General features: G+C 43.5%; 2 protein-coding genes across 2 annotated transcripts in view; one reads left to right on the top strand and one right to left on the bottom strand.

The window, feature by feature from the left end:
- LOC149984901 (trypsin-2-like) overlaps nucleotides 1-14,726 on the top strand; it is a 40,525-nt gene extending 25,799 nt beyond the window's left edge. The window contains exons 4-5 of the mRNA XM_090191341.1: nucleotides 12,762-12,882; nucleotides 14,694-14,726. Of these exons, the coding sequence (XP_090047467.1) occupies nucleotides 12,762-12,882; nucleotides 14,694-14,726 (154 nt within the window). The remainder of the gene's footprint in view (nucleotides 1-12,761; nucleotides 12,883-14,693) is intronic.
- LOC110537821 (trypsin-2) lies at nucleotides 7,153-9,085 on the bottom strand. Its single transcript, XM_021624236.3, has 6 exons — nucleotides 8,962-9,085; nucleotides 8,633-8,783; nucleotides 8,247-8,497; nucleotides 7,938-8,074; nucleotides 7,680-7,781; nucleotides 7,153-7,516 (listed from the first exon to the last, which is right to left on the bottom strand). Exons 1-6 carry the CDS (start codon nucleotides 8,999-9,001, stop codon nucleotides 7,469-7,471), a joined length of 729 nt encoding a protein of 242 aa, XP_021479911.2. The 5' UTR covers nucleotides 9,002-9,085; the 3' UTR covers nucleotides 7,153-7,468.
- Nucleotides 14,727-16,193: the final 1,467 nt, after the last annotated feature.

The raw sequence follows: 16,193 nt of genomic DNA, 5'->3' as shown, positions 1-16,193 counted from the left end.
TAAATGTCGTTCCACTTCATGATTGTGTCCCACTTGTTGTTGATTCTTCACAAAAAAATACAGTTTTATATCTTTATGTTTGAAGCCTGAAATGTGGCAAAAGGTCGCAAAGTTCAAGGGGGCCGAATCCTTTCGCAAGGCACTGTACATTGTGTGCAAAGGGCATGAGGAGGTAGGCGAATAATTACAATTTTGCAGATTAACACTGGAGTGATAAATGATCAGATGGTCATGTACAGGTAGAGATACTAGTGTGCAAAAGAGCAGAAAAGTAAATAAATATAAACAGTATGGGGATGAGGTAGGTAAATTGGGTGGGCTATTTACCGATAGACTATGTACAGCTGCAGCGATCGGTTAGCTGCTCAGATAGCAGATGTTTGAAGTTGGTGAGGGAGATAAAAGTCTCAAACTTCAGCGATTTTTGCAATTCGTTCCAGACACAGGCAGCAGAGAACTTGAACGAAAGGCGGCCAAATGAGGTGTTGGCTTTAGGGATGATCAGTGAGATACACCTGCTGGAGCGCGTGCTACAGGTGGGTGTTGCCATCGTGACCAGTGAACTGAGATAAGGCGGAGCTTTACCTAGCATGGACTTGTAGATGACCTGGAGCCAGTGGGTCTGGCGACGAATATGTAGCGAGGGCCAGCCGACTAGAGCATACAGGTCGCAGTGGTGGGTGGTATAAGGTGCTTTAGTAACAAACCGGATGGCACTGTAATAAACTGCATCCAGTTTGCTGAGTAGAGTATTGGAAGCTATTTTGTAGGTGACATCGCCGAAGTCGAGGATCGGTAGGATAGTCAATTTTACCAGGGTAAGTTTGGCGGCGTGAGTGAAGGAGGCTTTGTTGCGGAATAGAAAGCCGACTCTAGATTTTATTTTAGATTGGAGATGTTTGATATGAGTCTGGAAGGAGAGTTTACAGTCTTGCTAGACACCTAGGTACTTATAGATGTCCACATATTCTAGGTCGGAACCATCCAGGGTGGTGATGCTAGTCGGGCATGCGGGTGCAGGCAGTGAACGGTTGAAAAGCATGCATTTGGTTTTACTAGCGTTTAAGAGCAGTTGGAGGCCACGGAAGGAGTGTTGTATGGCGTTGAAGCTCGTTTGGAGGTTAGATAGCACAGTGTCCAAGGAAAGGCCGGAAGTATGCAGAATGGTGTCGTCTGCGTAGAGGTGGACCGGGGAATCGCCCGCAGCAAGAGCAACATCATTGATATATACAGAGAAAAGAGTTGGCCCGAGAATTTAACCCTGTGGCACCCCCATAGAGACTGCCAGAGGACCGGACAACATGCCAGTGAATTCTATGCGTTACAGCTGGATGAGTCAACAGACGTGGGGGGGCCTGGCACAGCTCCTGGTATATGTGCTTTACGTTCATGGGGGATCAATTAAGGAAGACATCCTCTTCTGCAAACAACTGTAAACCAGGACAACAGGAGAGGATATTTTTAAAGTACTGGACAACGTTGTGACATCAAATGAACTTCGGTGGTCAAGATGTGTTGGTATCTGTACTGATGGCACAAAAGTCATGACAGGGAGACATAGTGGAGTGGTAACACACGTGCAAACAGTTGCTCCCGACGCCACTTGGGTACCCTGCAGCATCCACCAAGAGGCTCTTGCTGCCAAGGGAATGCCTGGCAGCTTGAAAGATGTTTTGGACACTACAGTGAAAATTGTTAACTTTGTCAAAGTAAGGCCCCTGAACTCTCGTGTATTTTCTGCACTATGCAATGACATGGGCAGCGACCATGTAACGCTTTTACAACATACAGAATTGCGCTGGTTATCAAGGGGCAAAGTATTGACAGGTTTTTTTAAATTGAGAGACGAGCTTAAAGTTTTCTTTACTGACCATAATTTGCATGTCTGACCGCTTGCATGATGAGTTTCTCATACGACTGGCCTATCTGGGGGATGTTTTTTCTCACCTGAAGGATCTGAATCTAGGATTACAGGGACTCTCCACAACTATATACAATCTGCGGGACAAAATTGAGGCTATGATTAAGAAGTTGGAGGTCTTCACTGTCTGCATTCACAAGGACAACACACAGGTCTTTCGATCATTCCATCAAGCTTACGGACAATGTCAAATGTGATATAGTGAAGCACCTGAGTGAGTTGAGTGCGCAATTATGCAGGTACTTTCCCGAAATGGATGACACAAACAACTGGATTCGTTATCCCTTTCATGCCCTGCTTCCAGTCCACTTACTGATATCTGAACAAGAGAGCCTCATCGAAATTGCAGCAAGCAGCTCCGCGTTAAGGCGCACACCTGTCACCAGTGTTAGGCGCATAATGACACTCACCTGGACTCCATCACCTCCTCCAACAACCTATATATGTCACTCCCCTTGATTTCTTACCCAGTCGTCATTATTTCTGTTCTACGTCGGTAGGCTGTTCGTGGTTCTTGTTTTGTTCTTTTATTTATTAAATGTATTCACTCCCTGAACTTGCTTTCATCGTTACAAACGTCAAAGAAACATTTGTGTCAGTCCTGTTCTTTTTTCTATGATCATTATGATACTCACAAGTGGCTCCAATGAGCAGAACAAAGACCAGAGAAATCTTGGTTGCTTTATAATCCTCTCCAGCCTACAGAGTGAAAACAGCTACCCCTCTGACGTGTACATTGAAGTCGCCATCTAGTTTCCAGCTGAAGTGGTGGGTGTCCAGAAGCCTTTACACACACATGCCTTAGTATTCCCAGAGCCCCCAACACATGATGACTCTTCCATGCTCTTGAGAACAAACTCCAACATGTTCTCTGTGCCAGGGAAGCTGTGTGAGAAGCTGGACCGTGCGACGCAAGTGGGTGTACCCCATCAGAACTCCAACCGCCTAATGGCCTACCACCAGAGGGAAAGAGAGAACACTCTGAGGGAGGAGGGACCCATAGGGTTCCTTAAACACACCTCTGGGAGGCCCTTGACTTTTCCCCCGTGGCTGAAGCAGAGATTGAAGTCTGTAAGGAGTTCACCAAGGCAACAAGACTCACACTGTCCTGGTCAAGCATTTAAGCTCGGAATGTATTGAGTAAATGGAAGGCAATCACGTTTGCAGCCACTGATAAGGGTGGAGAGATGTGGTTTAGTCAGGAATGGGGAGCCGAGGTCAGGCCACAATAACGGACAGTTTATGGCCCGCATCATGTAACCTCCTGCCTAGCAATAAAGATGTAATGTTTAACTGAATGAGTGGGATGTAGGGTGTGCTAAAAGAGTGGAGCATCAGATGAGGATGATCGCCCATTCAGAGAGAGGTCTCGCAGAATCGCTCCTGCAGATGTAGAGGATGTCCGAAAACACCTGGAAGATCTGCTGGAGGCTGGAATCATCTTGATGTAATGTACCACCAGCCACTTTAAACAATGCCACTGTTATATGTTTACATACCCTACATTACTCATCTCATATGTATATACTGGACTCGATACCATCTACTGCATCTTGCCTATGCCGTTCTATACCATCACTCATTCATATATTTTTTTATTTACATATTCTTATTCATTCCTTTACACTTGTGTGTGTATAAGGTAGTTGTGAAATTGTTGGATATTACTGCATTGTTGGAACTAGAAGCACAAGCATTTCGCTACACTCGCATTAACATCTGCTAACCATGTGTATGTGACAAATAACATATGATTTGATTTGATTTAATGACACAAAGAACATCAGTAACATCCTCGTAGTGACAGATCACTTCACTCGCTACGCCCAAGCTTACGCCACTTAAGATCAGGAAGCCAGCACTGTGGCCAGGGTGCTTTGGGAGAAGTTCTTTGTCCATTATGGCCTGCATTCCTGCATAAACTCTGACCAGGGCATCAGTGCAGAAACTTTGAAAGTAGACTCATCCGAGAGGTCCTTCAGCTGGCTGGGTGAAGAAGTCAGGTACATCGCCATACCATCACTTCACCTCATTACAGTGTTTTCTTGCACCACACACATCTCATACTTCCGAGAGTTTTTTTGGTTTGAAGGTGTGTTTTTATATGCCTGCGCTTTACTGTTGCATAGTGTTAAGAGAAGTTACAACTGAAGGTGTGTCGTAAACTATGTTATGTGTCAAATTCATTGTGATGCCTAATCTTATGTATAACTTGTCGGGACGTCAGGTTTTCCTAGTGAGGGGTGAATGTAACCCCCTGTAAAGACTGGATTTACTTTATTCTAATTTTGAACTTTCCGCGTCCCTGTACAGAACTGTTCGCATCCACGTACGGTGTGGCGTGAAGTAGATTGGGCGGGTACGTGCGTATTGGATGGAGGTGATCTTGGAGAACAGTGACGGAGTTCGTTAGAGTGTTGTGACACCGAAGTTTATTGCTCAATTTGCTTTTGTTTAATGGGCCGGGGCAGTATGAGTATAGCCAACTCCATTTCACTCGCTATACTTGTTTAATGTTGTGGTTCACCGGATTTGTCATCATCCTCGAGGGACAGACGAACAACATGCTGGCTAGACAAACTAGTCAGTACAGCTAGCTACTCAACCCGCAGCATCCCAGTGATCCTACCGCTACATCATCCCCGGCTGCCTTCAGTTATTGTGCAAGTTACCTCACAGCACCAATGTAACAGTTTTGCTTCTGTCCCTCTCCTCACCCCGCCCTGGACTTGAACCAGGGACCCTCTAAACACATTGACACTTGCCTCCCACGAAGCATTGCTACCTATTGCTCCACAAAAGCCACAGCGAAACAACTACAGTACTTCAAGTTCTCAGAGCGAGTGACTTCACAAATGTAAATGTTACTAGCGCGCACCGCTAACTAGCTAGGCATCTCACCAGTGGCGTGCCGTGGGCCTGGGGCCTGGGCCTTCAGTGAGGTCCTACACAGTCCCACCCGAATTAATCCACCTCTTATTACCATCATTATGATGCCATGGCTCTAGACACTATACATTTAGACAGAATCGCTGTATAACCAGGCGTTGCGTCACCTTGAAATTGACATTTTTATTCAGAGAATTGCAGGGGAAGAGTACAATACAGTGCAGTTCAACTAATAGGCAATAACATAGTCGAGTGCAACAGAGTTAATATTCTTCTTCTATCCATTTCTGGTCCACAAACTTTGAGCTTTAAGTCCCCCCCTCAAAATACAGTTCCTGTTTACCCAAAAACATGACACAATCAATGAGTCTTTTCAATATTTCCCTATTTTTCTTCACCTTTTCATTGTGCAGCTCCGTTGCCCTGCGCGCTTGTTCGTTGAGCTGTAGATCCACTCGGGTGTCCCCAAAAGTTTTCAAAAGCACCATTGCTTGTAAGTGCCCAGCCGTACTTTGTTGTCTCGTTGCTGCCTTGCTTAGACAACTCAAGTTTGCAAAGCCAGTGTGGCTCCAAACACCAAATCGATCACTTGCAAATAATAGCATTCCCAGCAGTACAGTTTGCAGTGCTTCTCGGAGCCTGTGAGCCATTGATAGCGCTCGTAGTTGGAACTTTGAAAATGGCGAACGAACCCCTTTCCCGCCTGTGACAGGCTTTGTAGCGTCGGCGTCGGGCGACCTCTCCTTACAATGTCTAACTTTTCTTGAAAAGTTCGTCTTGAGAATGGCGTTATAATTATATCCTCGACCAAATCGATATCTTCTCCTCCTTCCGTCATTGTGGGTTGAAAAAACAGCTTAGTAGTACGCAAATTAATTTGTTTTGCCTCTCAATATTGGTAATCCAATCAAAAGACGTGCACGCACTACGCCTGCTAGCTGGCTCCTGTGTAACACTGGAGCCAGCCAGCAGGCGTACAATAGCCAACTCTAAAGCTGATTAGTTGACACTACATTTTCATTTTCATTCACTTTAAGCTACAAGCGCCCGCACTGTTGATTCTGAAGGCCTGAGGGCCGATTTTAGACCCCTGGCAACACATGATGGCTGAATATGATTGGATAAAAGATCTAACGTAAAGACCAGCCCTCCAAATCTCAACCTGGGGCTGGAAGCAGTGCAACCAAGAGGAAAGCTATGAAATGAAGAGTATAACTCTTACTCTGGGGAATAATTTAATACATATTTGTGGGAAAATATATTTAAAAAATATATATATTCTGATGATGTTTAGGTCAGCAGAGAAGACATTGCTGGCCCTGACAGCCCACCACTGCATCTCACACAGGTTACAGTTGTAACACATCACTTCTCTCTGAACTGTATGCAACCATAACCCCATAGAATACATAACTAATGTTTGTACTGAAATAGAAAATGTGACATTTCCAATATAAGGATGTCCATATATAATTCCTCCTAACAGTTTAATTTGTTAAAGGGATTGCTCAACCAAATAAAAAATAAAATTTGTCTTAATGATTGCTATAGAGCAGGGGTATTCAACTCTTACCCTACAATGTCCAGAACCTGCTGGTTTTCTATTCTAGAGTTGAGGGCTATAGAGAGTAGTAAATTGTCTTTATAAAGCAAAATGATCAACAGAGCAATGCGCTTGTCAACAATGCACATATGATTGAATCATGACCCATGTTTCGAAGTTATAGTGTTTGTTTACAATTACATTGTTTACAAACAATGGAGTAAATTCGCTACACTCGCATTAACATCTGCTAACCATGTGATAGTGTTTAAATTACATTTAAATTGGATTTAACTAGGCAAGTCAGTTAAGAACAAATTCTTATTTACAATGACGGCCTACCAAAAGGCCTCCTGAGGGGACGGGGGCTGGGATTAAAAATTAAAAATGCAATAAAAATATAGGACAAAACACACGACGACAAGAGAGACACCACTACGTAAAGAGACCTTAGACAACAGCATAGCATGGCAGCAACAAAACATGGTAGCAACACAACATGACACAACATGGTAGCAACACAAAACATGGTACAAAGATTATTGGGCACAGACAACAGCACAAAGGGCAAGAAGGTAGAGAAAACAACAATACATCACGCGAAGCAGCCCTAACTGTCAGTAAGAGTGTCCATGATTGAGTCTTTGAATGGAGAGATGGAGATAAAACTGTCCAGTCTGAGTGTCTGATGGGGTACGACAGATTACCTGAGCTCCTGAGGCATTTATACATTATACTCTTCAAAAATCAGCATTTATTTAAAAGTCAAGAAATATATGTACCAGTCACAGACCATAGCTTTTAGCTGAAATAATTCCAGCTGATATAATGCAGCATTTATTAACATTCCACTTAGAATCAACACTCTCTTGATGCTATACAGAACAAAATATTTAATGTCATACATGAACATGTGCTCTATGCTGCAGAAGAACCTTCAAGAGTATATTCACTTTTTTGTTTATCTTTGGGAAAAATACTCAGTAGACTGAAATTATGTTAAATATTTAATTTGTCATTAGTATTTCATCTCCAGTATAAAAGGTAGACGCTGAACTGCACAGGATGTTGTAGACTTCTGGGACCATGCTGGAGGACCGAAGCTAGGATCAGACTTAGTAGGTGGCCATGGTGCTGGTCAGCCAGTCATTGAAGATGCACACCTGGAGGAAGAGAAGAAGAAGGGAGACATTAGTGGACACGCTCAATGGGAGGCAACATGAGAACCATCAATCAATGTTTTTTTATTTTGGGAAACCAAGTGATGTCACAGTGATGTATGAATGTTGATGTTTCCACAACAGGAAAACTATTTTTCTGTCTTACCTTGGCGTAGACACCAGGGTTACCGGGCTCGGCACAGCCGTAACCCCAGGACACAACACCCTGGAGCTCACCGTTGCACACCACAGGGCCACCGGAGTCACCCTGAGAGAGAGAGCGAGAGAGGGAAGAAGGAAGGCAGAAAGAGAGAGAGAAAGAAAGAGTTATATACAACTCATATTTCTGTATTAATTGAACTGAAAAAGTACATTTAAAGTCATCATTGTGGTACCACTGAATTGAGGTCAGTGTGGTAAGTACCTGGCAAGAGTCCTTGCCTCCCTCCAGGTATCCAGCGCAGAACATGGCGTTGGTGATCATGCCAGGGTAGGAGTTGTTACAGTCGCTGTAGGACAGGATGGGGATGTTCAGGCACTGAAGCTTGTTCTTGTCAGCGGCTGTAATGAAAAGCAGACAGAGAGAAATGGAAGAATGGAGAGAGGGAGAAGGAGAGTTATGGTTATATATAATGTCATTGTGTTTCTAATAGTATATGTTCAATGCCTGTAAACACACTCAGTCACCATGAAGATGACCAACTGGCACATGTGACCCAGGTTCTGCACTCACTGGAGCTCATGGTGTTGCCCCATCCAGAGACGGTACACATGGTGCCAGCCGGGGCACAGCTGCTGGGCAGAGCAACAGGCTGCACGTAGGTGTTGAGGGTGGCGGGCTTGCTCAGCTTGATCAGCATGATGTCATTGTCGAGGTCGTAGGCGCTGTAGTTGGGGTGACGGATCACGCGGGATGAAGAGATGAACTGCTCGCTACCCTCAGTCACCTTGATGTTGTGCTCGCCCAGATGCACCTCCACACGGCTGAAAGAGAGAGAGTTCATGTGAATGTGGAGTTCACTTGTGTCCTTAAGTTTCGCAAAAGTTAAGCTTATCAAATTATTGCTAGCTGTAATTGACTCAATATGTTGCTAGTAGTTCACTTGGGAGTGTACTTACGACTTGTAGCAGTGAGCAGCAGACACAACCCAGTTCTCATTGACCAAGGAGCCACCACAGAAGTGGTACCCAGAGTTCAGAGACACCTGGTGGGGCTGGGAGTAGGCCTTGCACTCATACCCTCCAACGATCTTGTCATCCTCCGTTGCGACTGTAAACAGAGAGCAGGCACATTCTTAACGATATTACCTCAGCTTTTGAGATGGAAAAGCATAGCACCATGATAAAACAACAACAACATATTTCTTAATTACGTCAAAAAAACACATTTGTGATGTTAGTGTCATTACACAGTCCTGTTCTTTTTCAATGGTCATTATTATACTCACAAGCGGCTCCAATGAGCAGAACGAAGACCAGAGAAATCATGGTTGCTGTATGATCCTGTCGATGAAAGGGGTTAATCTGCACCCCTGATATATATACAGAATTGGGTGTGCCGCCCCGTTTAATGGAACTGTTTGATTGGTCAAGAGAAATCCAATCAGAGGCAAAAGGTGCACTGCCAAGGTCAGCATTATGACACAGCAGTTTCCATCATGGATTGGTATAAAGTTGACCCTAAAGGCAGCATGAAGCTAAATATACGTTTTCCTTTTTTTGTGCAGGTTCTTACCATCTGGATTTGATTTGAAATTCTTACAGGATACATTGATAAATGTACAGTGCACTACAACTGCCAGTTTGAGATGGCCAGTATTCTCTGCAGTTCAGACTGTATCTTGATCTCAACATGACTGCAACACAGCTGTGTGGTTCACACGGTGGTATTCTCTTGGAGAAGTCGACAAACACATCTTTGCTGCTCACAAGGCCAATTTGAGCTTTGTAAACAAGCAAACTGGGTTTATGGGGTTTTGTTGGAAAGTCATGCAAGGCTGTCTTAAAAATAAACTCTGTATACCTTATATGGCCATGAGTTCATTACATAAGTTATACTGTATGCAGTTAATATACAGTAAAACACTCAACGTAAGCACACACTTGGGTAGTGTAATGTATTATATTTGGTATTAACACAAGTTTTAAATAAATAGTTGTACTTTGACAGTAATGGAGGCTGCTGAGGGGAGGACGGCTCATAATAATGGCTGGAACAGAGCAAATGGAAACCATGTGTTTGTTGTATTTGATACCATTACACTAATAGAGTAAGGTGCCACGATCTCCTGATCTCACGATCTCCAATTAAGGTGCCATAATCTCCTGTGGTTGACACTAGTCTACACCCCGGCTCAACCCTTACCCATAACTCTAACTTCATGTCCACATCCTGGCTCAACCATAACCCTACATTTATGTCCACATCCCTAGATGCAGGCAAGGCAGTATTGAATGTGTTGACGTCTGTCACCTTGATTACTCAATTTTCTTTCAACCTATGCACCTACAATGTAAACTTTCATTTATAGACTAGGTTGTGGCAATCTCATGATGGGTATAGGGACATTTGAGTATCATGTAGTAGCCTTAATGTAACAGCGATAGGTTAAGATAGATGAATGGAATATGAATGACAGTCATCCAATATGCTGTAATAGAAATAAGGCCATGCTCATAAAAAAAGGATACAACTCTTTAACATTTTTTTGCCTAAAATTCCATACCGACATCTAACTGCCTGTAGATCAGGCCCTGAAGCAAGGATATGCATATTCTTGGTACCATTTGAAAGGAAACACTTTGAAGTTTATGGAAATGTGGAAGGAATTTAGGAGAATATAACAGAATAGATCTGGTAAAAGATAATACAAAGAACCCCCCCACTATTTTGTATTTTTTTTGTACCATCATCTTTGAAATGCAAGAGAAAGGCCATAATGTATTATTCCAGTCCGGGTGCAATTTAGATTTTGTCCACTAGTTGGCAGCAGTGTATGTGCAAAGTTTTAGTCTGATCCAATGAACCATTGCATTTCTGTTAAAAATGTGTCAAGACTGCCCAAATGTGCCTAATATGTTTATTAATAACTTGCCATGTATAAAATTATGCACACTCCTCAAACAGTAGCATGGTATTCTTTCACTGAAATAGTTACTGTAAATTGGACAGTGCAGTTAGAGTAACAAGAATGTAAGCTTTCTGCCAACATCAGATATGTCTATGTCCTGGGAAATCTTCTTGTTACTTACAACCTCATGCTAATCGCATTAGCCTATGTTAGCTCAACCGTCCCGTGGAAGGGACACCGATCCCGAAGAAGTTGTGTACTTCACTATACACTGCAACGACATCTACGACCCTGTGCATGTGACTAAGTAAACATCTAATCTACAAAGCTATGGTACAGTAGGCCTTGGGTAGATTGTGTGTGTTCACACACAGCTGTGTTGCAGCCATGTTGAGGTCAAGATACAGTTTGAACCGCAGAGAATACTGGTCATCTCAAACTAGCAGTTTTAGTGTACTGTATCACTGTCTTCTGGTAGAAATGAAGGGCTGGATTTCATCCGTATCGTAGATGGTCACAGAAATTCTGCGTTAAAACTCAATTGAATTTTAAAGGCATTTCCCCCTGTTCGCAAAGACTTCATTCACGGTAAATGCTGCATATGTCAGCTCATTCGGAAATTACCTTCACATATTAACACTGACCTTGAATGACACTTCCACAATACGGATTGAATCCAGTCCTAAGTCTGGAATTAACTCAATAAACACTGTACTGGGACTAATAAGACAACGTTGACCAATACTTAATGAAAAGGTAGGCCTACATTTTGCAAGGTGATTTGACAGGTTTGAGTCTCATTCACATAGACGTTGGTCTTGGACACAGAGCTAGGATTAGTTGACCCTTCCCGTATCTTAACCTTCCCCAGTGAGTGGTGAGGATGCACAACTTTCCAACATTTACAGCTTGATGCTACCTGCTGTATTATTTGCTCACCAGAGAACCTTTTAAATCTGATTAGAGATCTCGACATATCAAACAGTTCCATGAAACTGTGAGGTACATAAACCAGGGGTGCAGGTTAACCCCTTTCATCGACAGGATGACACAGCAACCATGATTTCTCTGGTCTTTGCTCTGCTCATCGGAGCGGTGTAAAAATTGGCATGGAGGACTGTGTTGACACTAACATCACAAATGTGTTAATTTTACGTTATTAACAAATGTTATTCCACTTTTATGATAGTATTATGCCTTTTTTAATATACTCAAAAGGTGAGGAAATATAGCTAAGAATCTGCCTGCTCTCGGTTTCCAGTCGCAATGGAGGACGAAAAGATCGAAGGGTATGAGTGCAAGACAAGCCGTACTCCCAGCACCATCAGGTATCTCTGCAGTCTGGGTAACACTTCTGTGGTGGCTCCCTGATCTCCAGCACATGGTGGTGCCTGCTGCTCACTGCTACAAGTCGTAAGTATCTTGTGAACTACTTCCAATATATTGTGTACACCCCTGTCTAGCGTATTTAGGAAAGGAAAGTTAACCTAATATTATACTGTTTCCATCAGGCCTGTTGGGAGTCTTTTTATCCGACAGGTACTTTACTTGCAAAATAATGTTTGGATGGAAACATGGTTAGTGACAATCTAATTTTGGCTAAACTAAAGGACATAGTTTTAGAGTTTGTATTTAACTAAGTTAATTAATTAGACTTCTCTCTCTCTCATTTGTTTATTTAATTTAACTTTTATTAACTAGGCAAGTCAGTTAATAACAAATTCTTATATTACAATGACGACCTACTCCAAACCCTCCCCTAACCCAGACGACACTGTGCCAATTGTCCGCTGCCCTATGTGACTCCTGATCACAGCCAGTTGTGATACAGCCCAGGATTGAACCAGGGTCTGTAGTGACACCTCTAGCACTGAGATGCAGTGCCTTAGACTGCTGCGCCACTTAGGAGTATTCATAGAATCTTCTGATCTTCTCATGTGGAGGTGCGTCTGGGCGAGCACAACATCAAGGTAACTGAGGGTAGCGAGCAGTTCATCTCTTCATCCCGCGTGATCCGTCACCCCAACTACAGCACCATGAGCTCCAGTGAGTACAGAACCTGGGTCAAAGGTTACATGCGCCAGTTGGTCATTTTCATGGTGACTGAGTGTTTTCAGGCATAGAAATTGTACTATTAGGAACACAATATCCTCTCTTTCTCTCTCATTCTCTCTCAGCAACAAGCCGCAGTGCCTGAACATCCCCATCCTGTCCTACAGTAACAACTCCTACACTGGCATGATCACCGATGCAATGTTCTGTGCAGGATACCTGGAGGGAGGCAAGGACTCTTGCCAGGTACTTACCACACTAATCTCAAATCAGTGGTACCACAATGATGACTTGAAATGTACTTTTTCAGTTCAATTAATACAGAAATATGAGTTGCATATAACTTGATGGTAAATATACTAATTAGTTGTGTCCTCATCACGACTGTCTTGGTGTGCTTGGATCATGTTAGTTTGTTGGTGATGTGGACGCCAAGGAACTTGAAGCTCTCAACTTGCTCAGTCCTCCTTTTCCTGTAGTCCACAACAATCTCCTTTGTCTTGATCACGTTGAGGGAGAGTTTGTTGTCTTTGCACCCCATGGTCAGGTCTCTGACCTCCTCCCTATAGGCTGTCTCATCATTGTTGGTGATCAGGCCTACCCCAGTTGTGTCATCGGCAAACTTAAAGATGTTGTTCGAGTCGTGCCTGGCCGTAGAGTCATGAGTGAACAGGGAGTGCAGGAGGGGACTGAGCACGCACCCCTGAGGGGCCCCCGTGTTGAGGATCAGTGTGGCAGATGTGTTGTTACCTACTCTTACCACCTGGGGGCAGCCGTCAGGAAGTCCAGGATCCAGTTGCAGAGGGAGGTGTTTAGTCCTAGGGTCCTTAGCTTCGTGATTAGTTTTGAGGGCACTATGGTGTTGAACGCTGAGCTGTAGTCAATGAATAGCATTCTCACATAAGTGTTCCTTTTGTCCAGGTGTGAAAGGGTGTGTGGAATGCAATAGAGATTTCATCATTCGTGGATCTTTTGGGGTGGTATGCAAATTGGAGTGGGTCTAGGGTTTCTGGGATAATGATGTTGATGTGAGCCATGACCAGCCTTTCAAAGTATTTCATAGCATTTCATGGCTACAGACGTGAGTGCTACAGGTCGGTAGTCATTTAGGCAGGTTACCTTAGTATTATTGGGCACAGGGACTATGGGGGTCTGCTTGAAACATGTTGGTATTACATACTCAGACAGGGAGAGGTTGAAAATGTCAGTGAAGACACTTGCCAGTTAGTCAATACATGCTCAGAGTAAACGTCCTGGTAATCCATCTGGCCCTGCGGCCTTGTGAATGTTGACCTGTTTAAAAGGTCTTACTCACATTGGCTGTGGAGTGCGGGATCACACAATCATCCGAAACAGCTGATGCTCTCATGCATGTTTCAGTATTACTTGCCTCGAAGCGAGCATAGAAGTTATTTAGCTTGTCTGGTAGCCTCGTGTCACTGGGCAGCACTCGGCTGTGCTTCCCTTTGTAGACTGTAATAGTTTACAAGCCCTGGCACATCCGATGAGCGTCGGACCCGATGTTGTACGGTTCGATCTTAGCCCTGTATTGATGCTTTGCCCGTTTGATGGTTCATCGGAAGACATTGCGGGATTTCTTATAAGCTTCCGGGTTAGAGTCCCGCACCTTGAAAGCGGCAGCTCTACCCTTTTGTTCAGTCCAAATGTTGCCTTCTGGTTGGGGTATGTACATACAGTCACTGTAGGGACAACACATTATCAATTAACTTATTGATGAAGCCAGTGACTGATGTGGTGTACTCCTCAATGCCATCGGAAGAATCCCAGAACATATTCCAGTCTGTGCTGGCAAAACAGTCCTGTAGTTTAGCATCTGCTTCATCAGCTTCACCACTTTTTTTTAATAGGCCGAGTCACTGGTGCTTCCTGCTTAAATTTGAGTTTGTAAGCAGGAATCAGGAGGGTAGAATTATGGTCAGGTTCACCAAATGGAGGGCGAGGGAGAGCTTTGTACGCATCTCTGTGTGTGGAGTAAAGGTGGTCTAGAATTATTTTTAACATGCTGATAGACATGAGGCAAAACTGATTCCCTGCAGTCCCTGGCCACTAAGAGCACCGCCTCTGGATGATAGTTTTCATGTTTGCTTATGGCGGTATACAGCTCATTGAGTGCTGTTTTAGTGCCAGCGTCGGTTTGTGGTAGACAGTTACGAAAAATACAGATGAAAACTCTCTAGGTAGATAGTGTGGTCTACAGCTTACCATGAGATACTCTACCTCAGGCGAGCAAAACTTTGAGACGTCCTTAGATATCATGCACCAGCTGTTGTTTACAAATATACATCGGCCCAGTGTCTTACCAGAGGCTGCTGTTCTGTCCTGCCGATACACTATAACCCGCCAGCTGTATGTTATTAATATTGTCGTTCAGCCACGACTCGGTGAAACATAAGATATTACCGTTTTTAATGTCCCATTGGTAGGATATATGTGCTTTCAGTTCGGCCCATTTATTTTCCAGCGATTGAACGTTGGATAACATTACAGATGGCAAAGGCAGATTAGGCACTCGTCGCCTGATCCTTGGGTGCCTGATCCTCAAGGCACCCAATATCTTTCTGCGAAATCTGTTTCTTTCTCCAGTGAATGATGGGGATGAGGGCCTGTTCGGGTGTTTGGAGTATATCCTTCCGTCCAACTCATTAAGAATGTGAAATGTCAGAATAATAGTAGAGAGAATAATTTAAGTTTTTATTTATTTCATCACATTCCCAGTGGTTCAGTAGTGTACATACACTCAATTAGTATTTGGTAGCATTGCCTTTAAAATTGTTTAACTTGGGTCAAACATTTTGGGTAGCCTTCCACAAACTTCCCACAATAAGTTGGGTGAATTTTGGCCCATTCCTCCTGACAGAGCTGGTGTAACTGAGTCAGGTTTGTAGGCCTCCTTGCTCGCATACACTTTTTCAGATCTGCCCACAAACTATCTATAGGATTGAGGTCAGGGCTTTGAGATGGCCACTCCAATACCTGGACTTTGTTGTCCTTAAGCCATTTTGCCACACCTTTGGAGGTATGCTTGCGGTCATTGTCCATTTGGAAGACCCATTTAAATATATATATAACATTACCTTTATTTAACTAGGCAAGTACGTTAAGAACAAATTCTTATTTTCAATGATGGCCTGGGAACAGTGGGTTAACTGCCTTGTTCAGGGGCAGAATGACAGATTTTTAACTTGTCAACTCGAGGTTTCAATCATGCAAACTTTTCGGTTAATAGTCCAACGCTCTAACCACTAGGCTACTTGCCCTCCAATTTGCAACCAAGTTGTACATTTTTTTCTTTTGTTTCATCAGACCAGAGGACATTTCTCCAAAAAGTATAATCTTTGTCCCCATGTGCAGTTGCAAAGTGTAGTCTGGCTTTTTTATGGCAGTTTTGGAGAAGTGGCTTCTTCCTTGCTGAGCAGCCTTTCAGGTTATGTTAATATATGACTCATTTTTACTGTGGATATAGATATTTTTGTACCTGTTTCTTCCAGCGTCTTCACAGGGTCCTTTGCTGTTGTTCTGGGATTGATTTGCACTTT

The sequence above is a fragment of the Oncorhynchus mykiss genome, chromosome 2 (genome assembly GCF_057628025.1).
Source record: "Oncorhynchus mykiss isolate SJ-2025 chromosome 2, ASM5762802v1, whole genome shotgun sequence".
In the NCBI taxonomy this organism is placed as follows: Eukaryota; Metazoa; Chordata; class Actinopteri; order Salmoniformes; family Salmonidae; genus Oncorhynchus; species Oncorhynchus mykiss.
This window is presented reverse-complemented; position numbering and strand designations above follow the sequence as displayed.

Coding starts and splice junctions, on each gene's coding strand:
- LOC110537821 (XM_021624236.3), bottom strand. CDS start 9,001: ATGATTTCTCTGGTCTTCGTTCTGCTCATTGGAGCCGCTT. Junction 8,784..8,961: donor TCTGCTCATTGGAGCCGCTT/GTGAGTATAATA, acceptor CTCTGTTTACAG/TCGCAACGGAGGATGACAAG. Junction 7,517..7,679: donor ACCCTGGTGTCTACGCCAAG/GTAAGACAGAAA, acceptor CTCTTCCTCCAG/GTGTGCATCTTCAATGACTG.